Genomic DNA, 27,737 nt, shown 5'->3' with positions numbered 1-27,737 from the left:
GCGCTCACGACTGAGGGATACGCTACACGTTGAAGAAAACATGGGGGTGAGGAAATGGTCTAAGTAAGAAATGGCATTAAGGCACAGATATGACAGAGAATTCAGAGAGCTGCAAGTAAACCATGTTTGTCCGTAAGGGAGGGTAGGGTGGGCTTGGTGGTGCACGCCTTTAATTCCAGTACTAGGGAGGCAGAGGTTGGAGGATTGCTGTGAGTCCGAGGCCACCCTGAGACTACAGAGCGAGTCTCAGATCAGCCTGGGCTCTCTCTCTTTGCAAATAAATAAAATATTTAAAAGACAGCAACAAAGAGAGTGCTTTGGGAGTGGTAAGACATGACACTGAAGAGGTATGTAGAGGACAAATTAAGGACTTTAGACTCTGTCCTAAATGCATGATTAGAAAGATGTGAATACTTTACTGACAAAAAGATGAATCCTCATGGGCTAGAGAAATGGCTTAGTGGTTAAGGCACTTACCTACAAAGCCAAAGGACTCAGGTTCAATTCCCCAGGACCCATGTAATCCAGATGCACAAGGTGGGGGGGGGGGACACACATCTGATGTTTGTTTACAGTGGCTGGGGACCCTGGCACACCTCTCTCTCTCAAATAAATATTTTTTTTTTAAAAAGATGAATCCTCACAAATAATGACACCTACCACTTTCCACAGATGCTAGGCATCTTTAATAAATAATACAACCCTAAAATTGATTTACAAGAAAAACCTCCATCCCATTTTCACTCTATTCCTACCCCCTTATCATTACCAGTACATTATAGGGTCAATCACTAGTAGGCATGAAGGGCAGTAACTTTGGGCAAAAACATAAGAACCTGGATTTTGATTTCCTACTATGCTTTGCAAATGACATCTGGACTTACACGTAGCTCTAATAAGAAAAATGAGGGAACTTTGATAGCAGTTCATCTCACTTAGGGTAAGTAGCAAGAATCTGTTAGGATTTTATGTCTCCAATTGTTCCAATCACAGTTTCCAATACAGAAAAAAAACTGTGAAGTCTCTCAGTTCTTGCTTCACTTAGTTTCACAGAGACCTGCATTTCTGAATTCTCAGGCTCCAACAGCAATTCAGTTAGGAACAGACAGCCAGTCTCATCTTGGGCACTGAGGTAGGCTTTCCAGGGCTGAGCCCCAGCCCTGCTCATTGCAATGGTCTGAATGTTCACTACTTGTAGAGCCATCTGGAGGGTGTCAGGATGTACTTCGCCCTGCCAAGGCAACACCTGCTGGTGAGCAACTTCGAGGCTAAGCCAAGTTTTTTCAAAATACTCAGCAGTAAGCTGGAGGTTGGGGACCAGCATGAGAGCTTCAGAATCAGAAGGTTCTTGTACTCCTTCCTTGTTCTCTTCAGAAACCAGGTGTCCTAAAAGAGTCAGAAAGCTTTTATAAGAGATACTCTTAATCTACATCTTTATTCTACATTCCCCAAAATAAACACTGTGTTGCCAGGCATGGTGGTATACTCTTGTAATCCCAGCACTTAATAGGAGGGTCAGGAGTTCAAGGCCTGACCAGGCTACATAATGAGTTCAAGGCTAAGCCTGGGCTATATGAGGCCCTGTCTCAACCAACACACACTTCTATCTATGGATAAATGGCTTAAATGATCAATGATAAGCTTCTTTCTTAATCAAAGGTTTTAAATTCAAGCAGCAGTCTGATGTGTACCTAGGATATTTTATTTTCTACAAGTTATTACAAAAGATAAATTTAGCTGGGCATGGTAGCACACGCCTTTAATCCCAGCACTCGGGAGGCAGAGGTAGGAGGATTGCCATGAGTTCGAGGCCACCCTGAGACTCCATAGTGAATTCCAGGTCAGCCTGGGCTAGAGTGAGACCCTACCTCAAAAAATAAAAAAATAAAAAAATAAACAAAAAACAAAAAAGATAAATTTGTGTGCTGTAGAGCTTGCTCAGTGGTTAAGGCACTTGCCTGTGAGCCCCAAAAACCCAAGTTCAATTCCCCAGGAAAAGCCACATAAAGCCAGATGCACAAGGTGACACATGAGCCTGGAGTTCATTTGTACTGGCTGGATACCCTGGCATACCCTCTCTCTCTCTATTTGCCTTTCTTGCAAATAAATAAATACATAAATAAATAAAATATCTTTTAAAAGATAAAGCTTTATCATGACAAGATACAAGATAGAGACTATTTTTACCTGATGTGGCAAAGGATGTTTTGGGAGGAAGCAATGGGCCATGATGCTCTGCCTTCTGGCATTTAGAGATAAGAGCCCAGTGGGCTTTGCCATACACTGGCACCAATGTATTGAAGTCCGAAGCCCAGCTATTCACAGGTCGCTCAGTCTGATCCTCCAAAAGTCCAAGAGAAGGGTCAGACTTAGGACTACACAGGACTTTCTTGACTTCATCTATGCCAACTAAGAGGAGGCGATAATAGAAGAGACCTCGGTCCCGTACAGCCATATCCTTTTCTTCCTCTGTGACAAAACAATAAATAGACTGAGTTAAATAAGGAAACAAACAAACAACAACAACAACAACAACAAAACCTACTCTTCTTACTCCTGTGACCACCATAATAGGAAAAACAACAAAATGAAGGAGGCATGAAACTTCAGAAAGCATTAACATTTGATTCTCAAACATGATTTACCAAACAACGAGAGCTGTGAGGAGTCATGGCAAGCATGATTTCCTTCTGAAAATCCTACCTATGCAATAATATAGTAGTCGCCCCAGCATATCCTGGCACTCAGCAGGCCGTGAGAGGAAAAGGCGCATCAGTGCCGCCAGTAGCTCCATCTTAACAGCAGGAAATGTCTCTGACTTCACATTTTCCACAAAGTCCTCCAACACATAAGGAGCATTGGGAATTCTTTCCCCATGCACCCCAAGTAACCAAATAAGTGCCTGCTTCCCCTAGGAAAGAAAGAATAAGAATAGGTGCTTACACTTGGCCCCCCAAAGACAGAGGAGATGATAGAGACTCACTGACTGTTTCTTTTAAGTCAAATGCATTGTACTTCCCCTCTACTTCTCTAGGGCTGTAGATATAGCTCAGCTGGTAGAATGTGTGCCTAGCCTACAGACAGTTTGATGCCCAGCATACAAAACAATCAGGTGTAGTAATGGATCCCTATAATCCCAGCACTGAGACAGTAGAGGCAAAAGGAGGAGTTCAAGGTCACCCTTAACTATATATTAAGTTTGAGGCAAGCCTGGGTTACACTGTGACCCTGTTTCAAACACAACAACAAAGGCTAAGACTAGGGATATAGCTCAGTTAGTAGAGTGTTTGCCTAGCATGCACGAAGACCTGGGCGCAATCCCCAGCATCCACACGGTGGTAATCCTAGTACTTGGGAGGTGGAGGCAGAAAGATTATAAATTCAAAGTCATTCTTAGCTACATAGTGAGTTTAAGGCTAGCCTGGGTAAAAACACTGTCTGAGGCTGGAGAGATGGCTTAGTATTTGAAGCACTTGCCTGCAAAGCCAAAGGACCCAGGTTCAATTCCCTAATAGCCACGTGAAGCCAGATGCACAAGATGGCACATGTATTTGGAGTTTGTCTGCAGTAGCTAGAGGCCCTGACATGCCTATTCTCTCTCTCTCTCTTTCAAATAAATAAAAAAAAAATTAAAACAAATAAAAGACACTGAAAATGTTTGGGGGGGGGATTGCTAATGCATGAGAGGAAACTAAAACCTTGCATTAACCCATGTTGATTAAGCAATAAATGAGGCTTCCTCACCTAGGGCCTTTTGTACAATCTGGGCTTTATTCTTTCAATGGCAGCTGCTGACTGGATTTAAACATTTTAATGAAAGTGTTTACTAACCTGAGTGCACACCAGAGTCATCCGTGAAGATTCTTAGAACCTATCTATCTAGGTCCACCTCCCCTGAATATTTAATTCAGCAGCCCTTGGGTGAAGCCTAAATTTGTGTAAAAATTCCACAAATAATTCTCATCTAATCCCAGGTAAACTCCATGGCATAAGCATAAATCTCTAACTCAAAACTATTTAAGAGAATAATGGCATCAGAGAATTTGTAATAAAAACCATAAGTAGGTCTTATTTTTATAATTTATAGTTCATTTATGTACCAAAGAGAATCTAAGCAGTAATCAAGAGTTTCTATTTCAGAAACCAGTTAGGGAAAATCACATTTCATTTCAGGGCTGGGAATGGCTTGGTGGTAGAACACTTAATCTAGCACGCGTAAGAACCTGATAGAGGCATGCGTGGAGGTGCATGCCTTTAATCCCAGCACTTGGGAGGCTGAGGTAGGAGGATCACCATGAATTCAAGGCCAGCCTGAGATTACAGAATGAATTCCAGGTCAGCCTGGGCTAGAGAAAGACTCTACCTTACCCCCCCCCAAAAAAAAGAACCTGAATTTGATCCCCAGCCCAGCACCACAAAATAGTAATACAAATTCCTTTTGTTTTGTTTTCAAGGTAGGGTCTCTCCTTGCACCTGACTGACCTGGAATTAACTATGTAATTTCAGGGTGGCCTCAAACTCACAGCAATCCTCTTACTTCTGCCTCCTGAGTGCTGGGATTAAAGGAGTGCTCCACCATGCCTGGCTTTACAGATTCCAGTTTTGAAGGCAGGGTCCAAAGCATTCCCTCTATAGCTAGCAGTAAAGGAAAATTACATCCTACCTCATTGTCTTGAATGTTTTCCTCACATCCGGGCAGGGCCTGACACACAGCTTCAGTACATTGAGGACACAGCCACACCAGGTCTCGGAAAGTCTGCACTACCACTACAATACAGGTCAGGATACAAGAGCACAGGATTAGATCTGTCATACATGAAAGGATCTTAGGGAAGAGTTATGCGTTCAGACTGTATTTCTGACTGAATTTATGTAAAACAGGTTTTGGAGGGTGGTCATTAACTAACAAAAATGTATGGCATGGGCAGTAATGCCTTTCATGAACTCCTATCAGATTGACACAAGGATAAATGGACTAGCCGGGTAATGTGGGGGACACCTTTAATCCCAGCACTAAGGAGGCAGAAGTAGGAGGCCAACCTGGGACTACAAAGTGAGATCCAGGTCAGCCTGAGCTAAAATGAGACCCTACCTCAAAAAAAAAAAAAGACCCTAAAACAAAAAGATAAATGGACTAATGGATGGAAAAGCACTTCATAAAATACAATGCTATATGCAAATATAGTGTAGTGTTGCTGTTGAATGACACTGAACACAGTGTAGGTGGAGCCAGCAGGGCTGAGACTATTCTGAAGTAGAAAGAAAGGGACCTTCAGTACAACACTTAAGAAAACATGAAGCAGGCTAGAGAGATGGTTTTAGTGGTTAAAGTACTTGCCTGCAAAGCCACAGGACCCAGGTTCGATTCCCCAGTACCCACATAAGCCAGATACACAAGATGACATATGTGTCTGTAGTTCATTTATGGTGGCTAGAGGCCCTGGCATGCCCATTTTTCTCTCTCTATATATATCTGCCTCTCTTTGTCTTTCAAATAAATAAGTAAATAAAAATAAAAAGAAGACATGCAGGGTTGGTTGGCAATTGGAAGAATCTAAGAGTGAGTACCTTCCTAGAGTTTGCATCTTAGACCCCTTGCTTCCCTCACCCTAAGTCCCAGACTCAGCAGTCACTACCTGAAGCACATAAAGCAAAAAGGAACAAAGATGACAAAATAAGAAGCAAGGTCTGGTACTGTCATATCTTCAACTCAACAGCCAGAAGACGCTCAACCTCATTACATCTATAGGTCCTATGCGTCTCTGTGGGCAACAGATGATACTACAAGGAAAGTTTAAGCCTATATATTATTAACTCAACGGAAAATATTTTTAAACCTGGTGTGGTAGTATACACCTTTAATCCCAGCACTTAGGAGGCAGAGGTAGGAGGATCACCATGAGTTAGAGGCCAGCCTAGAACTACAGAGTGAGTTCCAGGTCAGCCTGGACTATAGTGACACCCTACATCAAAAACAGCAAATAGAACCACAGTGGTGGCACACACTTTTAATCCCAGCACTTGGGAGACAGAGGTAGGATCAACATGAATTTGAAGCCGCCCTGAGACTACATAGTGAATTCCAGGTCAGCCTGGACTAGAGTGAGACCCTACCTAGAAAAACAAAAACAAACAAACAAACAAACAAAAAAGCAAATAAAATAAAATGAAAAAGTAAGAAAAATATTTTAAACAATTATTAATGACTATGTACTTAACCCCCTCCCAAAACAAATAATCCTAGGAAGGCAGGCATACCTGTGGTAATGTGTTCTTGTCGAAGCCCCAGCAATTCTGTTAAAATCTGCACACATTGATCTGTGTAAGTCTTGGCAATGCCACCTACAGAGGAAGAAAAAGTAAAGGAAACTGTTACATCAAATACCAGCATGTCACTTTGAAATCATTTCCCATTACTCAAAGACAAAGATAAGCTGGCTGTGGTACCACCTGTAATCCCAGGACCCAAGAGGCTTAGGCATAAGGACCACAAGACTTTCTCAAAAGACAAAAAGAGCCAGGTGTGGTGGGGCACGCCTTTAATCCCAGCACTCGGGAGGCAGAGGTAGGAGGATTGCCGTGAGTTCAGGGCCACCCTGAGACTACATAGTTAATTCCAGGTCAGCCTGGACCACAGTGAGACCCTACCTTGAAAAACCAAAAAAATAAAAAGAAAAAGAAAAAGAAGACTATGATGGTTAATTTTTAATGTCAACTTGGCTGTATTTACAGTCACCATGGAAACACACATCAGGATGAGTCTATAATAAGAGTGTTTCTAGAAGTCTAATCCAGCAGGGAAGATCTCCTCTGAATGTGGTAGGTGCCATCCTATGGGCTAGTATTCCAGACTTAGTAAAAAGGAAAGAGTCTGAAGTACAGGATTGCCATGAGTTCAAGGCCAGCATGAGTTCTAGGTGAGCCTGGGCTGGAATGAGACCCTGCCTTGAAAAGGCCAACAAACTAAAAATCTGGGGCTAGAGAGAGACCCTACCTCAACAAAAAAAAAAAAGCTTAAAAGAAAGTTTTTAAAATAAATAAATAGAGCCGGGCGTGGTGGCGCATGACTTTAATCCCAGCACTTGGGAGGCAGAGGTAGGATTGCCATGAGTTTGAGGCCACCCTGAGACTCCATAGTGAATTCCAGGTCAGCCTGGGCTAGAGTGAGACCCTACCTCGAAAAACCAAAAATAAAATAAAATAAATAGGGCTGAAAATATGGCTTAGCAGTAAGGCACTGGCTTATGAAACCTAAGGATCCCAGTTTGAGGTTCGATTCCCCAGGCCCCGTGTAAGCCAGATGCACAAGGTGGTACATACATCTGGAGTTCCTTTGCACAGGGTGAAGGTCCTGGTGTACCCATTTTGTTTTTTCTCTCTCAAATAAATAAGTAAAAAAATAAAAATAGCCGGGCATGGTGGCACACGCCTTTAATCCTAGCACTTGGGAGGCAGAGGTAGGAGGATCGCCATCAGTTCGAGGGCACTCTGAGACTACATAGTGAAATCCAGGTCAGCCTGGGCTAGAATAAAACCCTGCCTCAAAAAAATATAAATAAATAAAAATAGCCACATGTGGTAGCACACGCCTTTAATCCCAGCACTCAGGAGGCAGAGGTAGGAGGATTGCTATGAGTTCATGGCTACCCTGAGACTACATAATGAATTCCAGGTCAGCCTGGACTAGAGTGAGACCCTACCTTGAAAAAAACAAAAAATTAATTAAAATTAACAAAAACTGGATGGGGTGAGTTGACCACCAGTTTGAACTCTCTTCTTCCTGACTGCACACACGATGTGATCAGCAGCCTCACGCTCCTGCCACCATGCCGCTCCACCCCACGATGGACGTGTCCCCTTGAATTGTAAGAACTGACGCTAGAACAAACCTTTGCCTCCTTAGATTGCTTCTTGTCAGAGCAATGAGAAAAGTAACTAATACAATTACCAAAGATAACTTAAACAGAAAAATTACTACATACTTGACAAAATAAGAATCTAAGTTTGCTATAAAGGAACTTCAGTTAAAATGAATCCTTTTGCTAGTAGAAAAGAGAAAGTTCTTGGACAATAAAACACTTCCCAAGGAACAAGACTGAAAGTACAACAAAGTGGCAAGGTATCAGTACAACAAAGTGGCAAGATATCAATTTTTTTTTCTGACCCTAATAACTTACCCTATTCTAAATATGAGAGTTCAGCTGGGTGTGGCGGTACACACCTTTAATCCCAGCACTCAGGAGGCAGAGGTGGGAGGATCACTGTGAGCTGAAGGACATCATGAAACTACATAGTGAATTCCAGGTCAGCCTAGGCTAGAGCAAGACTCTGCCTCAAGTTGCCGGGCATGGTGGTGCACGCCTTTAATCCCAGCACTCGGGAGGCCACCCTGAGACTACACTAGCCTGGGCTAGAGCGAAACCATACCTGGAAAGACAAAAAAGAAAAAGTCTGTCTACTGAAACAAAGATTTCCCCTGACCCAATTCTTTGGTGCACAATACTTCATCTTTTCTTATTTTTTGTTTTGTTTTTCAAGGCAGGGTCTTGTCCTAACCCAGGCTGACCTGGAGTTTTCTCAGGCTGACCTCGAACTCACAATAATCCTCCTACCACAACCTGGTGCTGGGACTAAAGGCATGTGCCACCACGTCTGGCTTTGGTCCCTTATCTTTGAAGCAAGATTTATTCTCTTGTCTCCCATGGTTTCCCTGGAGAGCTCATGGTAGTAGTAGAAAGATCTAAGAACTTGAAAAAGAAAAACAAAAGACACTCACCTATGGCAAAGATGGCAGCTTGTGCAAAGTCAGCAGACACATCCATGCAGTATCCACGCAGTTCTTCCAGCACTTGCTGGACATTCTCGTCATTCACCAGCTCACAGAGCACCTCCACCTTCTGTAACTTAATATAGTGGGGCTCCGAGTAAGAGCAAAAAAACTTCTTGTAGTGACTGCTAAAGTGACCTGGCAAACTGTGCAAGATCTGGCGCACATGACAGAGAGCAGCAAAACAGAGCTCCCGGCTCTCTGAGGAACAGGCAGCTAGCAAGGGTCCCTTGACACGTACAAGCACATCAGTCTGTACATGGGGGAACTTTTTTGCTAAGATCAGAAAGAGTTTGGTGGCTCCCATCACCACACCTGGGCTGCTGCTCTTGAGGAAGCTGTCCAACAGATTGAGAATGTCAAACAGTTCCTCTTCACTACGAGGTTGGTAGCGGAGCAAAAAGTTCAATACTTCAGCCTGGCCCCATTGGTCCAGTTTTGACATTCTGTCCAAAAGAAAACAAAAACATGGTTTTAACAATAAAATGGACATCTATATACTACCGCCACAAACCAGACTGCTATTGATGATACCAAAGGGGGAAATTTTTTAAATTGGCTATGCTATGACCACTCTTGAAAAAAATGTTATTTATTTATTTATTTGTTTATGAGAGAAAAAAGAGAATGTACATGACAAGGCCTCTAGCCATTGCAAACAAACTCCATAAGTACGAGCTACCTTGTGCATCTGGCTTATGTGGGTACTAAGGAATCAAACCAGGGTCCTTAGGCTTTACAGGCAAGTGCCTTAACAACTAACCCATCTCTCTAGCCCCAAATCATTCTATTTTTATTTTTCTTTGAGATAGGGTTTTTGCTCTAGCCCAGGCTGACCTGGATTTCACTATGTATTCTCAGGGTGGCCTCAAACTCATGATGATTCTCCTACCTCTGCCTCCCGAGTGCTGGGAAGGTATGTGCCATGCCCAGCTCTCTCTATATATATTATTTATTTACTTAAGAGAAAGAGAGAGAGGGAAGAAGAGGCAGAGGAAGGGGGAGGGGGAGAGAATAGGTATGCAAGGGCCTCCAGCTACTGCAAATGAACTCCAGATGCTTTTGTAACCTTGTGCATATCTAGCTTTACATGGGTACTGAGGAATCAAGCCTGGGTCCTTAGGCGTCATAGGCAAGCGCCTTAACCATTAAGCCATCTCGCCAGCCCCCTTTGTAAACTTTAAATAGTGTGTAAAGAGCATGATTTGGGGGCTGGCGAGATGGCTTAGTGGTTAAGGCGCTTGCCTGAAAAGCCAAAGGGCTCAGGTTCAATTCCCCAGAACCCACATAAGCCAGATGCATAAGGTGGTGCATGCAACTGGAGTTTGTTTGCAGTGGCTTGAGACTTGTGCCCATTCTCTCTCTATCTGCCTCTTTCCATCTCTTTCAAATAAATAAATTATATACATATATATACTATATAATATGTATAATAAATTATACATATGTTACATATATGTAAGTTTACATAGAGCTGGAGAGATGGTTCAGCAGTTAAAAGGTTTGCAAAGCCTCCCAATCTTGGGTTCAATTCCCCAGTAACCACATAAAGCCAAACTCACAAAGTGGCACATGCTTTTTGAGTTAATTTGCAGTGGCAAGAGGCCCTGTGTACCCATATTCATTCACGTGTCTCCCTCCCTCTCTCTTGCAAATAAATACGTAAACAAAGTTCACACAAAATAGGCTTAAAATTCCAAGACAAACTGATGGTATACATGCATACTCACCTAAGACTACTGATCATGATCAATTATCTACTAGATTTAAATTTTCTACATTATTTTTTTCTAGTACTAGGAACTGACTCCAGGCCTCTGCACCCTAACAACTACTTTACCACTAAACTGCATAAAACCCTTAGGCCCACATTATTTACATTTTCAGATAAGTGGAGAGGGGGAAAGAACCTATTCACACAGAATGTTTCTGACATCTTTACATATCAAAAAATAAATAAATACAGCTGGAGAGATGGCTCCCAGGACCCACATACATAAGCCAGATGCACAAGGTGGCGCATGCATCTGGAGTGTGTTTGCAGTGCTAGAGGCCTTGGCATGCCTATTCATTTTCTCTCTTTATCTCTCTCTAATAAATAAATAAAAGAAAATAAATAAATAAAAATAAATAAACATAGCCTGGGGTGGCTGACACACGCCTTTAATCCCAGCACTTGGGAGGCAGAGGTAGGAGCATCACTGTGAATTCAAGGTCACCTTGAGACTACTAAGTGAATTTCAGATCAGCAGGTCTACCAGTGAGATCCTACCTAAAAAAAGCAAACAAACAGGGCTGGAGAGATGGCTTAGTGATTAAGTGCTTGCCTGTGAAGCCTAAGGACCTCGGTTCGAGGCTCAATTCACCAGACCCATGTAAACCAGATGCACAAGGTGGTGCATGCATCCAGAGTTCATTTGCAGTGGCTACAGGCCCTGGTGTGTCCATACTCTCTCTCCCTCTCCATCTATCTCTTTCTTATAAATAAATAAAAACGTTTAAAAATACTTTTTTTAAAAGGAAATTCTCCCAGTAATGTGTGAATATATTAATAGTCAGGGTTTCTACTCTAAAGAAGTTGTTCAAGACCTCTTCTTAATTCAACCCATCAGGGGTAGGGCAGATGGCTCAGTGGGTAAAATGCTTGCTGCACAAGCATGAGGACCTAAGTTCAAATCTCCAGGGCTGACATAAAAGCTGGGCATGGGTAGCGCATGCCTGTAATCCCAACAGTTAGAAGGGAGACTCACTGGCTAGCTTGTCTAACCAAATTGGTCAGTTCTATCTTCAGTAAGAAATCCTGTCTCAAAGTAGGTAGAGAGAGACAGAGGAAAAAAACCGAAATGGACCTCTGGCTTCACATGCACTTCCACATACATGTACCCACATACAAACGATTGATCATGCACACCATACACGCATATACAGACAAAGAAAAACACTCAACACATCAACAAGCTCTCACTATGATGCAGATTTCATAACTAAAAAGAGCACTCAAACCTATTTAAGAGATGGTGGGCAATGGGCTTATTAATGACAACACCTCCTTCCTGTTTTAGAATTTCCTCTAACGACCTCAGGCAGTTCACAACCACAATTGGATCCTGGTCACGAAGCAGACTGTATAATTCATTAACCAGGGCACCATCTGCAAAAAGAGCAAAAAGCTCAGATAAAGAAAAGCTTGAGCCACAGGGACAATGTCACAGTAACAGCTCCAGCCAGACTAAGCAAATGTCCCTGCTACAAAAAAATGACAAAGATACCCAGCATGGTGATGCACACTTTAATCCCAGCACTTGGGAGGCAGAAGTAGGAGGATTGCTGTGAGTTCGAGGCCAGTCTGGGACTACAGAAGGTGTTCCAGTTCAACCTGGGCTAGAGTGAGACCCTACTTCAGAAAAAGCAAAAAAAAAAAAAAAAAAGACAATTACAATATATAAAATACCACCTTTGAGGGAAGAGAGATTTATAAAATAGTATATGATAAAAGGAATTAAAACAGGAGTAAAAAAAAAAAGTACAAGGTGTGGACTAGAGAGATGGCTTAGCAGTTAAGGCACTTACATGCAAAGCCAAAGGACCCAGGTTCTATTCCCCAGGACCCATGTAAACCAGATGCACAAGGTGGTGCATGCATCTGGAGTTTGTTTGAAAGGCTAGAGGCCCTAGTGTACCCATTCTCTCTCTCACTCTATCTGCTTCTCTCAAATAAATAAATAACATAAAATATATGTTTTCTAAAAAGTACAAGGAGCAGGGTGTGGTGATGCACACCTTTAATCCCAGCACTCGCAAGGCAGAGGTAGGAGGATTGCTGTGAGTTCGAGGCCACCCTAAGACTCCATAGTGAATTCTAGGTCAGCCTGGGCTAGAGTGAGACCCTACCTCAAAAAAACAAACAAACAAAAAAAGTACAAGGTGAAAGCCAAGCGTGGTGGAGCACACCTTTAATCCCAGCACTTGGGAGGCAGAGGTAGGAGGATCACCATGAGTTCAAGGCTACCCTGAGACTACATAGTGTAAACCAGGTCAGTCTGAGCTAGAGTGAGACCTTACCTCGAAAAGCAAAGCAAAACAAAACAAAAGAAAAAAAGTACAAGATGGGCTGGAGAAATGGCTTAGTGGTTAAGGTGCTTGTCTGCAAAGACGAACAACCTAGGTCTGATTCCCCAGTATCTATGTAAAGCCAGATGCACAAAGAGATGCATGTACCTGGCTGGAGGCCCTGCACCCATTCTCTCAGTCTCTCCTCTCTCTCTGCTTGTAAATAAATAAAAGTAAATAAAAATTTAAAAAATTAAAGTACAAGGTAAAAATAAACAAAACTGTTACCTCTAGACTATTCTAAGTAGCTAATTAAAAAACAAATCTCTAGGGCTGGAGAGATGGCTTAGCGGTTAAGCACTTGCCTGTGAAGCCTAAGGACCCCGGTTCGAGGCTCGGTTCCCCAGGTCCCACGTTAGCCAGATGCACAAGGGGGCGCACGCGTCTGGAGTTCGTTTGCAGAGGCTGGAAGCCCTGGCGCGCCCATTCTCTCTCTCTCCCTCTATCATTCTCTGTGTGTCTGTCGCTCTCAAATAAATAAATAATTTTAAAAATAAAAAAATAAAAATAAAAAATAAAAAAATAAAAAAAAAAATCTCACATTAAGCCCCAAACAAAGAACCTCTCTTATCTCAGCAAATATCAAGACCTATATCCCACTTAGAGACATAGAGCCACATTACTATTTTCCACTAAGGCTACATAATTTTTTCCAAAGTTTTATATATGAAGTATTAGTCATGATAGATGATCTTACCCACTTCTGAGTCTCCATGAAGATTATGCATCTTCGCACAGCCAAGGACTGCGACTCTCCTGACATATGAAGCCTTATCCCGCAGACCATTAAGAACAGGCTGCTGGATATATTCCTGCACACCAGGCATCCTAGGCAAACATCTTGGAATTAGTCAAGTCTTGTAATGCAAGTTTTGTTATAATTAAGCCTTTCTTCATCTAATAGAAGGTTTAGTTGATAAGTGATTCAATAATTTAAATGTCTGAATGAGTATCAGATTATTACTATGTAGAGAAAGCCTCAACCACACTTACAAAGCTGTAATTTGGTAGCCAGTACAAACTGGTATACTAATAACTGCTTCAGCATCTTTTTTTTTTTTTTTTTTTGAGAGAGAGAAAGAGGGAGGGAGGGAGGGAGAGAGAGAGAGAGAGAGGAGAGAGAGAGAGAGATAGATAATGAATGAATATGGCATGCCAGGGCCTGTAGCCACTGCAAACAAACTCTGGATACATGTGCCACCTTGTGCGTCTGGTTTACATGGGTACTGGGGAGTCAAATCTGGGTTCTTAGACTTTGCAAGCAAGTACCTTAAGTGCTAAGCCATCTCTCCAGCCCTGTTTCTGCATCTTTAAATGAGGATTATTTTACCATGAGTGAGAATGGAAAACTCCTTTTAATAAAATGATGAGGCCAGGCATGGTGGCACATGCCTTTAATCCCAGCACTTGGCAGTCAGATGTAGGAGGATAACTGAGTTTGAGGCCACTGTGAGACTATATAGTGAAGTCCAGGTCATCCTGGGCTAGAGTGACACCCTACCTTGGAAAAGCAAAAAAAAAAGAAAAGAAAAAGAAAAAAGAAAGAAAATACCATGAGATAGTTTTGTAAGACAAAGAATGACTGAAAATCTGAATTGAGAGCTGGAAAGATAGCTTAGCAGTTAAGGTATTTGCCTGCAAAGTCTAAGGATCCAGGTTCAATTCCCCAGTACCCATGTAAACCCAGATGCACAAGGGAGCACATGTGTCTGGAGTTTGTTAGCAGTGGCCAAGGCTCTGGCACTCTCCTCTCTCTCTGCTTGTAAATAAATAAAAGTAAATAAAAATTTAAAAAATTAAAGTACAAGGTAAAAATAAACAAAACTGTTACCTCTAGACTATTCTAAGTAGCTAATTAAAAAACAAATCTCTAGGGCTGGAGAGATGGCTTAGCGGTTAAGCACTTGCCTGTGAAGCCTAAGGACCCCGGTTCGAGGCTCGGTTCCCCAGGTCCCACGTTAGCCAGATGCACAAGGGGGCGCACGCGTCTGGAGTTCGTTTGCAGAGGCTGGAAGCCCTGGCGCGCCCATTCTCTCTCTCTCCCTCTATCATTCTCTCTCTTCCTCTACTTGCCTCTCTGTCTCAAATAAAGAAATAAAGGGGGAATTTGTTTTTTTAATCTGAGTTGTGAATACAACTGTTTTCTCTAATCAAGGAGTTTAAGCTGTCCTCATAAAGACTGTGCTGCACAGCCTTCTGAATCCATCAGCCACTGAGGACCCGGCAGCGCTCACCTGAGGCTGCACATGCTCCGTAGTGCCAGGCCTCGCACCACTGGGTTGGGGTCTGAGCAGTCTTTGCATAGCGTGTTGATGGCCAGGAGAGCCAGATCTGGCTTCAGAGGGGCATATGTGCACATATATAGATAAACCATCTTCTTCTGGACAATATCTACCGTGGCACTGGCTTTCACCATTTCCATGAAAACACCAGACATGTCCAATCCCTGAGTCATGTGCCTGAAACCAGATACATAGCAGGGTGAAATAAAATACAAAATTCTCAACCTAAAAGAGAAGTTTTATTTACTCGTGTTCTAGTTAGCAAACTAAAATTTGATCATTTACTAGGATGCAAGTGGGTTTACTTGGTCTAATATATTATACAGTAGCACTTCATACCATGAACCTACAACTGTCATTCTGTTTAACACTTGTTTAATCACTAGTACATTCCAGTGAAATTCAGCTTTTATGTTCCAGAGGTATGGGGACATCATCTTTAAGGTGTAGTTTCAAATCTCTAGGATATCAGATCTCTTAATTCAAGCTCAATTAAGGATCCATCACTAGTTACAATGCAATATTGATAAGTACTTAAACAAAAGCAATATACAAAATACAGAGGTGGGGATGGAAAGATGACTTAGTAGTTAAGGCATTTCTCTGCAAAGCCAAAGGACCCAGACTCGATTCTCCAGGACCCACATAAGACAAATGCACAAGGTGGCAAATGTGTTCGTTTACAGTGGCTGAAGGCCCTGGCACACCCATCTCTCTCTCTCTCTCCCTCTCTCTCTCTCTCTCAAATAAATAAAATAATTAATTAAAAACAAAAACAGAGGTGATGGATCAAGAGGCCTGACACTGCCAGGAAGTCACAGAATATTTCAGCTGAGTGATGAGGAAGCTCACAAGGCAGATATGATACCGAGTTGATAAGATACGCTATGAGGCACAGACAAGAAGGAGCACTACTTTGAGAAACTGTAAGTAGCTGGATTAGCAGGGTGTTATTTGGGTGATATGATAAGAAGCCTGGACTTAATTCCAATAGCTCACTGTTTCTCATTCTGTGGAACCAAAGGCCTGAAGTCAGCTGAAATGGTAGTTCAAAAGGACAGACTGCTGGGTTTTAGTCTACATTACTGAAATCAGAGTCAATTGCTCAACCAAATTTAAAAAGAAAGAGAAAAAAAAAACTGAGATAGAGAAATGGTTTAGTGGTTAAGATGCTTGCCTGCAAAGCCCAACAACCCAGGTCCAATTCCCCAGTACCCCCGTAAAGCCAGATGCACAAAGAGGTGCATGCATCTGGAGTTTGTTCACAGTGGCAAGAAGCCCTGGCATACCCATTCTCTCTGACTGTCTCTCTTCTCTCTCTCTCTCTCTCTGTTTACAAATAAATAAGTAAAAATTTTAAAAATATTGTCTTTTTAAAAAAGCACACTAAGGAGCTTTTATAGTCACAGGTATAGGTAAGAGCTATGCATTCATATACATGTAAAATGGAAAAATTCTGACATGAGGCAAGATGACCTATTAATGAGCTACTACAACTGGCTTTGGTAATGAAATCTGAAGCAACACAACAGTGCCAAGTATTATTTCATACCATCTGGCATAAGAAGTGAAGGATCAAAGCTGACTAGCTTGTTTTGGAGGCTGGCTGGTGACAGTCATCAGCACACAAGCGGAAGAGCAGGTCTGAGGAGGAAGAATGCTGGTGCTACTTTGAGCATACCTTTGATGGTAGAAATGTCAAGCAAGCAGTAGTGTACACGTATGGCTCTGAAGCTAAAAATGGAGATCTGTACTAGATAAATGGCTAGACTCTGGAGTTGAGTTAGCAGTTTAATCGTTGAAGCCTGTCACATGAAGGAAACTTCTCGGCTGAGTCAAATGTTCCACGAGGGTGACTCTGAGATGACACTTCACAGAAGCAAGATGATGGCCATTTAGTTTATTTGTTTTTCCAGAGTGGCTGGGTGTGGAGAGCCCAGATGGGGCCTGCGAGGTGGGGCGGGGTGGGCGAGGTGGGGATGGGACATGGGACTCGAGGCAGGTGGGTGATACCTAATCACTCGCTGGATGACATTCCGGTAGCGCAGCCTATCAGCCTGAACGTGAGGGTTACACAGGGCCTTCTTCAATTCCTTCACCACGTCCTCGGAGCCCAGATACGGCATCTTCTCCAACAGGGTCGGGGCAGCCCCCACAGATCCCCGGGCGGTTCGTGGGCTCCTGCCAGTCCTGGCGTAGGGGCCTGAGTAAAGGAAACGTGGGTCAAGGAAAAGGCTAAAGGCGAGGGGAGGAACCCACGCCCTCCAACACTCACACCTCCTCAGCCCAGCTCGGCGGCGAACCCCACCCTAGGCCCTTCCGGCCGACGCCGCAGGCTGCCGGCCCACCCAGCGCTCCCGCAACCTCCGGCCGGTCTTCCCAGACTCCTCCCTCCTCCAGCTCCAGCCGCCCTCGCCTTCGCCAATGGGCCCGGCCCAGCTTTCGGAAGTCCCGCCCTCCCGCCCGGAGACCTCGCCGAGCTGGGCGAGCGCCGAGCGCGGCCGGGACGGCGACCTGTCACCTCGGGGCGCAGCCGCAGCGCTCGCCGCGGAGGGCCATCGGCAATCGGCTGCTCGGGTCTGCCCCCGTCCTCCGGGCCGCGCGCGCTTTGAGCGCCCAGCGGCGGGCTCCCGCGCGGGTGGGGGGCGTGGCTCCCGCGGGGGCTTCCTCGGGGATGTGGACCCCGGCTCTCACGGTCCCTAGCGCGACCACCTCCTTCCCGCCCACGCTAGTCACTGCCCACTCTACTGGGCTGCTCTTCCCCGAGGGCCCGAGGCCTGGCTCTGGCTCCAGCATGCCGTGGCGGAGTCCTCACGCTAGAACTCTGTCCCTGTGAAGACCCCAGCGGGGACTCCAGCCCCGCCACCATGAACGGGACCCTGATCCCACACACGCCCATTGCCGTGGACTTCTGGAGCCTGCGCCGGGCCGGCTCCGCGCGGCTCTTCTTCTTGTCCCACATGCACTCGGACCACACGGTGGGCCTGTCCAGCACGTGGGCGCGGCCCCTCTACTGCTCCCCAATCACCGCCCACCTCCTGCACCGTCACCTACAGGTATGGGGGGGCTGGAGTGGGTCTCGGACAGCTGGTCCGGAAGTTGGACGGATTCTTGGGTCGACCTGTTACACTTTTGGAGGCCCAGGGCCAGGAGGTCTGGGGGTTTACAAATGTGGGAGTTTGAGCCCAGAAACCCATGTCTAGCATAGAATAGGACTGTGGCTTCTAACTGTTACACTTATAGATGTTTTAGCTCTGAGTTTAGCCAAAGATTATTTCGACCTTTTCACAAAGCTAGTATTTCCCTAACTTGTCTTAAGAATCCATCTGGGGGGCTGCAGAGATGGCTTACTGGTTAAGGCGCTTGCCTGCAAAGCCAAAGGACCCAGGTTCGATTCCCCAGGGCCCACGTTAGCCAGATGCACAAGGGGGTGCAGGTATCTGGAGTTTTTTGCAGCGGCTGTAGGCCCTGGCACACCCATATTCTCCCTCCTTCTCTTTCTCTCTCTCTCAAATAAATAAATAAAAATAAAATACTAAAAGAAAAAAAAAAAAAGAATCCACCTGGGGGCCGAGGGGATGGCTTAGCAGTTAAAGGCCCTTGTCTGCAAAGCCAAAGGACCTAGGTTCAATTCACCAGGACCCATGTAAGCCACATGCATAGATAGCACATGAGTTTATTTGCTGCAGCTAGAGGCCCTGATGTGTCCATTCTGTGTCAGTCTGTCTCTGCTTCTTTGTCTCCTAAATAAAATAAGAATCTAGGGCCAGGCGTGGTGGTGCACATCTTTAATCCCAGCACTTGGGAGGCAGAGGTAGGAGGATCGCCATGAGTTCAAGGCTACCCTGAGACTCCATAGTGAATTCCAGGTCACCCTGAGCTAGAGACCCTACCTCGAAAAACAAAACAAAACAAAACAAAAATCTAGGGCTATGAAGATTGCTTAGCTGTTAAGGTGTTTGCCTGCGAAGCCTAAGGACCCTGGTTCTATTCCCCAGGACCCACGTTAGCCAGATGCACAAGGGGGCGCAAGTGTCTGGAGTTTGTTTGCAGTGGCTAGAGTCCCTGGCGCACCCATTCTCTCTCTCTCTCTCTCTCTCTCTTCCTCTGTCTCTCTCAAATAAATAAATAAAATATTAAAAAAAATCCATCTGGCTGAGGATGTGGTTTACTGGAACAGCACTTGTTTAACATGTGCAATGACCTTTGAATCACCAACACTAGCCTGCCAGCCTGAAGTCTAGCTAATGATTTAGGACATATTCCCTGGTCCCTGCTCAGTAGATGTGGCTGGTGTGTGTCCTGACAGTCGAGCTGTTTTGTTTTTTTTTTTTAGACAATTCCTCCCCTGCCTCAAAAATTATTAGCTAGACAGTCCAAATTCTGGACTTAACGCTGTACAAATGCAGAGAAGCCAAAAGAGGAAGGGCTCTCTGCTTGGGAATCACCATAACTTCTACTCAAGGGAAGCTTTGGATTTGGTTAGTTTTCCTTGATGTATTTAAGGGATATGCCCTGATCTAGGAGGGGAATCTGGTTATTGGAATGACCAACCTTTTCCTCAGGTGTCTAAGCAGTGGATCCGAGCCCTGGAGGTTGGTGAGAGCCATGTATTACCTCTAGATGAAATTGGCCAAGAGACCATGACTGTAACTCTCATCGATGCCAATCACTGCCCTGGTTCTGTCATGTTTCTCTTTGAAGGATACTTTGGAACAATTCTCTACACAGGTAGGCCTCCCAAGGGGGTCCATGTAAGCTAAGATACTATTTTTCTTTCTTTTTAAAATTTTTTTTTTTTTTTTTACTTTTTTGTTGTTTTTGTTTCTTAAGGCAGGGTCTCACTTTAATCCAGGTTGACCTGGAATTCACTGTGTCGTCCCAGGCTGGCCTCGAACTCAAGGTGAATTTATGTTAATCCTCCTACCTTTGTCTCTGGCCTGGTGTGGTGATGCATACCTTTAGTCCCAGGAGAGTAACTTAAGTTTAAGGCCACTCTGAGACGACACAGTGAACTTCAGGTCAGCCTGAGCTAGAGTGAGACCCTGCCTTGAAAAACCAAACACACACACACACAAAAACCAGGAGCAGGAAGAAACCTTTCCTCAAAGAAGTTAGACTGCCCAGGTCAGTGCCAATACAGTTTTCCCACAGACCCAGGAAGCAAATGCCTATCATTGTTTGAAGGTGGGAGAGGCTTAACCTTTTGTCTGCCTCACCCCTACATGCTCTTCTTGCAGGTGATTTTCGATACACGCCATCCATGCTGAAGGAGCCAGCCCTGTCAGTGGGGAAACAGATCCACACTTTATACCTGGACAACACCAATTGCAACCCAGCCCACGTTCTTCCTTCCCGACAGGAAGCTGCACAACAAATTATCCATCTCATCCGAAAGTACCCACAACATCACATAAAGATTGGTGAGTTGTTTTCTTCCCTTTTTGACCCTAATAAATCTAGGTTCTTTGAGGGTTCTCACATATTTCAAGGGGTGTGTGTTTTTAGCTCTTGTCCTGACTGTGCAAATCTACTCTGATAACCTTATTTAAATTGCAGTCTGGGGACTGGAGAAATGGGTTAATGGTTAAGACATTTGCTTGCAAAGCCAAAGGACCCAGGTTCAATTCCCCAGGACCCACATAAGCCAGATGCACAAGGTGGCACATGCATCTGGAGTTCGTTTGCAGCAGCTGGAGGCCCTGGCACACCCATTCTCTCTCTCTCAAATAAATAAATTATAAATAAAATTGCAGTCTGGGGGCTGGAGGGGTGGCTTAGCGGTTAAGGCATTTGCCTGCAAAGCCAAAGGATCCAGGTTTGGTTCCCCAGGAACCACATTAGCCAGATGTACAAGGTGGTGCATGCATTTGGAGTTCATTTGCAGTGGCTGGAGGCCCTGGTGCGCTCATTCTCTCTCTCTCTCTCTCTCTCTCTCTCTCTCTCTCTCTGTCAAATAAATAAATAAAAATAAAATATTAAAGTTGCAGTCAGGGTCTGACAAAGATGGCTCAGTGATTGAAGCTGTAGTCACGCAAGTGTGAGGACTGCAGCTCTGACCCCAGCACTCACGTCGGTGCCAGCTGGGTGTGGAGTCTGCATTTCTAACACTAAGGAGCAGAAACTGGATCCCTGGGCAAGCTGACTAGCTAGATTAGCTGAATCAGCAAGCTCTGGGTTCAAGTAATTGACTGCCTTAGTAGATAAACTGGAGAGCAATGGAAGAAGACACCCTGTTGTGAGGCTGTGGCCTCCACCCACACCTGCATGCACCTATGAACATGCATATGTACACACATCCAAAAAAAAAAAAAGTGCAACTTGCCTACCATTCCCCCTTCTACATTCCCAACACCCTACCCTCCCCTCTTTAAAAGAAAAACTTCTGTGTGTATGTGTGTGTGAGTGAGAGAGAGATTAGTGCAGGCCTGCATATACCACAGCTTGTAGGAATCGCCATGAGTTCAAGGCCAGCCTGAGACTACACAGTGAATTCCAGGTCAGCCTGGGCTAGAGTGAAACCCTACCTTGGAAAACCAAGAAAATCTAAGTAAAATAATTTAAAAATTATTTTAATTATTTTGAGACAGGGTCTCATGAAGTCACTTAGACTACCTGTAAACTTGCTCTGTAGCCCTGGCGGACCTTCAACTTTTGATCCTCTTATATCAGCCTTCTCCGTAGCTAGGATTACAGGTCATTTCTAACTTCTCATTCCTTATACCAATCAACTCTCACTTTTTAGAGTACTCATCATCTCCCAACAGACTCTCCATGCTTCCTGTTTGTTGCCTATCTTCCATTTTCTTTGTGTGTGTGCACACATACACACACACACGCATGCACACAAATGTAAATTCCTTAAGAACATGGATGCAAAATGAGAAGAAGCTTTGTATGTTTGTTGAATAAAGAATCTGGCTGGGCGTGGTGGCGCACGCCTTTAATCCCAGCACTTGGGAAGCAGAGGTAGGAGGATCACCGTGAGTTCAAGGCCACCCTGAGACTACAGAGTTAATTCCAGGTCAGCCTGGGCTAGAGTGAGACCCTACCTCAAAAAAAAAAAAAAAAAAAGAATCTGCAGCTAGCATGACAGAGGAATAGTGGAAAAGGAGGCTGTGGAGGCAGGTAAATTACTTCTCTGATATATGTTACGACAGCCATTATCTCAAAGAAAAATTGGGCAGTGTTCATTTAGTCTTTTAAAAAAATTTACTTTCGGGGCTGGAGAGATGGCTTAGCGGTTAAGCGCTTGCCTGTGAAGCCTAAGGACCCCGGTTCGAGGCTCAATTCTCCAGGACCCACGTTAGCCAGATGCACAAGGGGGCGCACGCATCTGGAGTTCGTTTGCAGTGGCTGGAAGCCCTGGCGCGCCCATTCTCTCCCTCTCTCTCTCTCTATCTGCTTCTTTCTGTCTCTGTCACTCTCAAATAAATAAAAATGAAGAAAAAAAATTTTTTTTTAAAAATTTACTTTCTATTATTGACAACTTCCATAATTACATATATATATGTGTGTATATATATATATATATATATATATATATATATATATATATAATATATAATATATAATTCTAATCATGATTGTTCTCTGATTAGTCAGTCATTGTTGTAGTTTGAATGTGGCATGTCCCCCACAGGCATATGTGTTTGAACACTTGATCCCAGCTGGTGGTACTGTTTGGGAGGATTTGGGATCTTTAGGAGATTGAGCCTTGCTAAAGGAAGAGGGTCATTTGGGGCAGGTCTTGAGATTTTACAGCCTAGCCCCACTTCCTATTCCCCCCTACTTCCTCACTGTGGCTGCAGTGTGGCTGGCCAGTCTCCTGCTCCTGCTGCCATGCCTTCCTTTCCATGATAAAATGCATCCCTTGCAACCTGTAAGCCACTAATGGGATTACTCAACCTTGTTTCCTGTGAAGGTTTGACTAAACAGATACACAAAATATAAGAGACCTTTAGACTATAACAGTGTTTTCTTTATCTTTCTTTCTTTTTTAATTTTTTAACTTTTTTTTTTTTTTTTTTTTTTATTGAGGTAGAGTCTAACTGTAGCCCAGGCTGACCTGGAATTCACTATGTAGTCTCAGGTGGCCTCAAGATCACACCAATTCTCTTACCTCTTCCTCCCAAGTGCTGGGATTAAGGCTTATGCCACCACACCCAGCCAAGTAATGCAAAATCTTAAAACATGGAAATAATGGCTCAGCTACCATTTTCCAGAAACTTTCCCTAATTTTGTCAACTGGTAGTTACTTTTTTGTGCCCTTATAACACTGTTTACTTAGCTAACATTGCCCGTAACTACATTGTTTCTGGGTCTGCAGGAAGATGACACTCCTGGAAGGCTGAAACTTTTTAGTTAGTTTCTACAGTGCCTGACACTTGGTAGATACTTTCTCTGGTTGAACTGAATAAATGAGTGGATACATTGTCTCCTCCCACCTCTTACCGTATATCTCAGTTCAAATGCAGCCTTCTTCTTGATAGACTTCCTGGATTTCCCCATGAATTTGATGTATTTCTGTGAAACATCTGGTTGGTTGATTAGGCTTCTCTAATAATTTCATTTTCTTCTTTCTGTTACTATCCCCAATTCCTTTGACATCATGTAGGACTCTACAGCCTGGGAAAAGAATCACTACTGGAGAAACTGGCCCTGGAGTTTCGGACCTGGGTGGTATTGAGTCCTCGGCGTCTGGAGTTGGTACAGCTCCTGGGCCTGGCAGATGTATTCACGGTGGATGAAAGGGCCGGCCGCATCCATGCTGTGGACCATACGGAGATCTGCCATTCTGCCATGCTTCATTGGAACCAGACCCACCCTACCATTGCTATCCTTCCCACGAGCCGGAAGATCCGCAGCCCCCACCCTGACGTCCACATCATCCCTTACTCTGATCATTCCTCCTACCCTGAGCTGCGTGCCTTTGTTGCAGGGCTGAGGCCTTGCCAGGTGGTGCCCATTATCAGTCGACAGCCCTGTGGAAACTACTTCCAGGACAGCCTGAGTCCTAGGCTGCCTGTCCCCCTCATTCCAGACTCTGTGCAGCAATATATGAGCGCTTCTAGGAAGGCGAGCGTGTTCTGGCTGTTAGAAAGGAGGCCAAGGAAGCCAAGGATCCCAGGGGTTGTGTTTGAATCTCCGGAGAAAAGTGCTGATAGAGACACAAAGAAGCACAAGAAAGAAAACCTTTTCTCCTGGCCTGGAGACCTTGAGAAGCTCTCCCTCTGTCCTTGTCCTTTGCAGGCCAAGAAGCAGTTACTCCCAGACTTTGGCTGCAAAGAATGGGATGAGCCAGTCTCTTTCTGTGAGTCTCAGGAGGTAGTGACTGCGTTGACTTCCCCCTTAGGCTTTTCGGTACAGTTAAAGTCTACAGATGAGGAGTGTATCTCTCCAGAAACCACAGAAGAAATTGGCTTAAAGTCCACTTTGATATCTAGAGATGATGGCTCCCCAGATTTGGGGAACCAAGATGCGCAGGTCAACCAGGATGTCCCCCTATCTCATAGTAGCAAGGCCATTCCTGTTCTAGCTACTGAGTCCGGGGATCTGGCACTCAAATACCTTCTGACTCCAGTGAATTTTTTCCAGGCAGGGTTCTCTTCCCGGAGCTTTGATCTACAAGTAGAACAATTCCATAAACTCTTACTGAAGCACAAACCAGAAAGTGCAACCTGACAGTCATGTTGGATCCAGCATTACATTTTGAAGGCAGTGGCTAGTGGCCAGCGGCAAGAGTTTTACACCTTATATATGTTTACAGAAGTCTCAGAATCACCTTGACCAGAGCTTGTTCATTGGAGTCTTAGTGCCTGTCAAAAATCTTTAGTTCTATAGTTAACTCTGTTTAAGAAACACACTTCGCCAGGCATGGTGGTGCATGCCTTTAATCCCAGCACTCGGGAGGCAGAGGTAGGAGGATTGCTGTGAGTTCGAGGCTACTCTGAGACTACATAGTGAATTCCAGTTCAGCCTGGGCTAGAGTGAGACCCTACCTCAAAAAAAAAACGAAAAAAAGAAACACACTCCATCACTGCATTATAAACTCCTCGGAGTGCACGTTAAAAGGTTCAGGTTCGCGCTTGCTTCTGCAGCACACATACTAAGATCGGAACAATGTGGAGATTAGCATGGCCCCTGTGCAAGGATGACACACGAATTTGTGAAGCATTCCAGATTTTTCATAAGAAAGGCCAAGGTTCTTACCATTGTTACTCTGTGTGTTGTATGCCATGTCCCACATCCCCTTATTTCTCTCCCCCACATCCTCGGGGAGTTGTTTTCATTTTTCAAACTGGTGCTGGAGGACAAAGTGATGTCCCAATCTTGAATGTCACTGACTTGCTGTGACCCTATCCAAGTGACTGCCCGTTTCCGCCTCTGGGTGGGAACAGGAAATGATGAAGCAGCCTTGGAACAGTGTTGGAAAAATCCCACCTTCTGCCTCACTGAGCAACTGGGGGGCAGTTGGTATCACTGGGAGCCCATTTTGAACAAAGCCATGTGGGGGGTTGGGCACCTCTCACCAAGGCAGTATCTAAATGGATTCTGAACATTAGGGCTTGGAGTGTGACAAGGCTACTGGTTGCTTGAAGGCATTGACTCTTTGGTTAAAATAAAGCTATAAAAGATCAAGTGTGCTGCCAGATACTCCTCTGATTGTTCACATAGCTGGGATATTTTTGCTTCCTCCTCCCCCTTGGTTTGAGTTAGCAAGGCAGAGCACACCGCCTGTTTGTTTTAGTATCCAGGGAAGTGACCAAGAAACCGGCTGGAAGGAGTGGGGGTAAGAAGTTCTGCCCAGGCCTGCTCATAACCTGACAGAATGCCAAAGCAGTAAGCAGGACAGCTGATTCCATGGTCCTAGAAAATGTGCTGTAGAGGGCACAGGCGTGTGGACCTGGGCATGTGGCTCAAACTGCTTCAGTCTGGAGCCCTGAGCCTTAGCGATGAAGGGGAGAAAATTGCTACTTGGTGAGGAAGAAATGAGGAGTTTTTGGAAAGCAAAATAAAGCTTTACTCTTGGACAAACAACAGTGTCATTTTGTCAGACCTTCTGGGGAACCTCCAAGGGCCTTACTAGAGGCTACAATGGGCAAGGTGTGTGGTGCATCAGGAAACCTGGGCATTGCTTGGGCTGGAATCTAGGGTACCTGGGACAAATCACTTAAGTAGTGGAGATTTGCAGCTATAAAATAGGGATGGAGATAACCTACTCCAAAGATTACTATGCCTATCAAATGATTAGTGATGTTCCCCTAGCTCAGTGTCTTACCACATGGTGCTGTTTCAGATAGTGATTTTATAGCTGGGAGCAGAATGTGTTTAGCATGTTGGAGGTCCCAGGCCCAATCCTTGGTGCCACAAAGAAATGTAAAAAAAGTTGGAGCCAGGTGTGGTGGTGCATGCCTTTAATCCCAGCACTCAGGAGCCAGAGGTAGAAGGATGGCCATGAGTTTGAGGCCACCCTGAGACTACACAGTGAATTCCTGGTCAGCCTGGGCTAAAGTGAGACCCTACCTTGAAAAGCCTAAAAAAAAAAAAAAAAAAAAAAAAAAGAAAGAAAAAAGCCTCTCCCTCTTTCTCTGTCAAATAAGTAAATAAAATATTTAAATAAAGTAAAATATTAGGGGCTAGAGAGATGGCTTAGCAGTTAAGGCGCTTGCCTGCAAAGCCAAAGGACCTCGGTTCAACTCCCCAGTACCCACGTGAGCCAGATGCACAAGGTGGCGCATGCATCTGGAGTTTGTTTGCAGTGGCTGGAAGCCCTGGCAGGCTCATTCTCTCTCTGCCTCTTTCCCTCTCTCAAATAAATAAAATATTTTTTAAAAAGTTAGTTCTCAATGCTGGTGAGATAGCTTGGTAAAGCACTTGTTTTGCAAGCATAAGGATCTGAGTATGATGTCCAGAACCTATATTAAAAAAAAAAAAAATAGGGCTGGAGAGATGGCTTAGCGGTTAAGCGCTTGCCTGTGAAGCCTAAGGTCCCTGGTTCGAGGCTCGGTTCCCCAGGACCCATGTTAGCCAGATGCACAAGGGGTCGCACGCGTCTGGAGTTCGTTTGCAGAGGCTGGAAGCCCTGGCGCGCCCATTCTCTCTCTCCCCCTCTGTCTTTCTCTCTGTCTGTCACTGTCAAATAAATAAATAAAAATTAAAAAAAAAATAGCTTGATGTGTTGGGGGTGGAGACGGGTGGGTCCTGGGTCTCACTGGCTGTCCAGTCTACCCTATTTGGTGAGTTCTAGGCCAATGAAAGACCCTGTCTCAGAAATATTACACAGTGCCCGAGTGAGGAATGACACCTGAGGTTGGCTTCTGGCCTACACACACACACACACACACACACACACACACACACACACACACACACACACACTCTGTTAGCCTCTACTCTTCAAAACAACAACAAACAAACAAAATGAGCCAGGCGTAGTGGTGCATACTTTTAATCCCAGCACTCAGAAGGCAGAGGTAGAATTACTGTGAGTTCAAGGCCACCCTGAGACTACATGG

At 44.5% G+C, this 27,737-nt stretch overlaps 2 protein-coding genes and 1 non-coding gene across 11 annotated transcripts; 2 read left to right on the top strand and 1 right to left on the bottom strand.

Annotated features, from left to right (window-relative positions):
* Positions 1 to 667: 667 nt before the first annotated feature.
* Ap4b1 (adaptor related protein complex 4 subunit beta 1) lies at positions 668 to 23,692 on the bottom strand. 8 transcript variants are annotated; one of them, XM_045137924.1, is made up of 11 exons: positions 23,674 to 23,692; positions 17,233 to 17,422; positions 15,172 to 15,396; positions 13,635 to 13,765; positions 11,831 to 11,978; positions 8,777 to 9,273; positions 6,259 to 6,342; positions 4,664 to 4,767; positions 2,704 to 2,911; positions 2,188 to 2,469; positions 668 to 1,386 (listed from the first exon to the last, which is right to left on the bottom strand). In XM_045137924.1, the coding sequence occupies exons 2-11, from the start codon at positions 17,343 to 17,345 to the stop codon at positions 959 to 961; spliced, it is 2,220 nt and encodes a 739-aa protein (XP_044993859.1). In that variant the 5' UTR covers positions 17,346 to 17,422; positions 23,674 to 23,692; the 3' UTR covers positions 668 to 958. The 8 variants fall into 8 exon arrangements, with proteins under 8 accessions (XP_044993859.1, XP_044993858.1, XP_044993857.1 ...); XM_045137923.1 differs by lacking the exon at positions 23,674 to 23,692 and adding an exon at positions 17,741 to 17,758; XM_045137922.1 differs by lacking the exon at positions 23,674 to 23,692 and adding an exon at positions 17,691 to 17,713.
* Dclre1b (DNA cross-link repair 1B) lies at positions 17,866 to 26,259 on the top strand. Of its 2 annotated transcripts, XM_045137929.1 has the most exons (4): positions 17,866 to 18,275; positions 19,785 to 19,950; positions 20,460 to 20,642; positions 23,837 to 26,259. In XM_045137929.1, the coding sequence occupies exons 1-4, from the start codon at positions 18,087 to 18,089 to the stop codon at positions 24,901 to 24,903; spliced, it is 1,605 nt and encodes a 534-aa protein (XP_044993864.1). In that variant the 5' UTR covers positions 17,866 to 18,086; the 3' UTR covers positions 24,904 to 26,259. The 2 variants fall into 2 exon arrangements, with proteins under 2 accessions (XP_044993864.1, XP_044993865.1); XM_045137930.1 differs by lacking the exon at positions 19,785 to 19,950 and having other exon boundaries at positions 18,145 to 18,275; positions 23,837 to 25,860.
* LOC123456119 lies at positions 25,304 to 25,407 on the top strand. Its single transcript, XR_006634339.1, has one exon. It is a non-coding gene; the product is annotated as a U6 spliceosomal RNA (small nuclear RNA).
* Positions 26,260 to 27,737: the final 1,478 nt, after the last annotated feature.

Source organism: Jaculus jaculus, chromosome 19, assembly GCF_020740685.1.
Source record: "Jaculus jaculus isolate mJacJac1 chromosome 19, mJacJac1.mat.Y.cur, whole genome shotgun sequence".
Taxonomy (NCBI): domain Eukaryota; kingdom Metazoa; phylum Chordata; class Mammalia; order Rodentia; family Dipodidae; genus Jaculus; species Jaculus jaculus.
The sequence above is the reverse complement of the archived record's forward strand: the minus strand, read 5'-3'. Positions and strand labels throughout refer to the sequence as shown.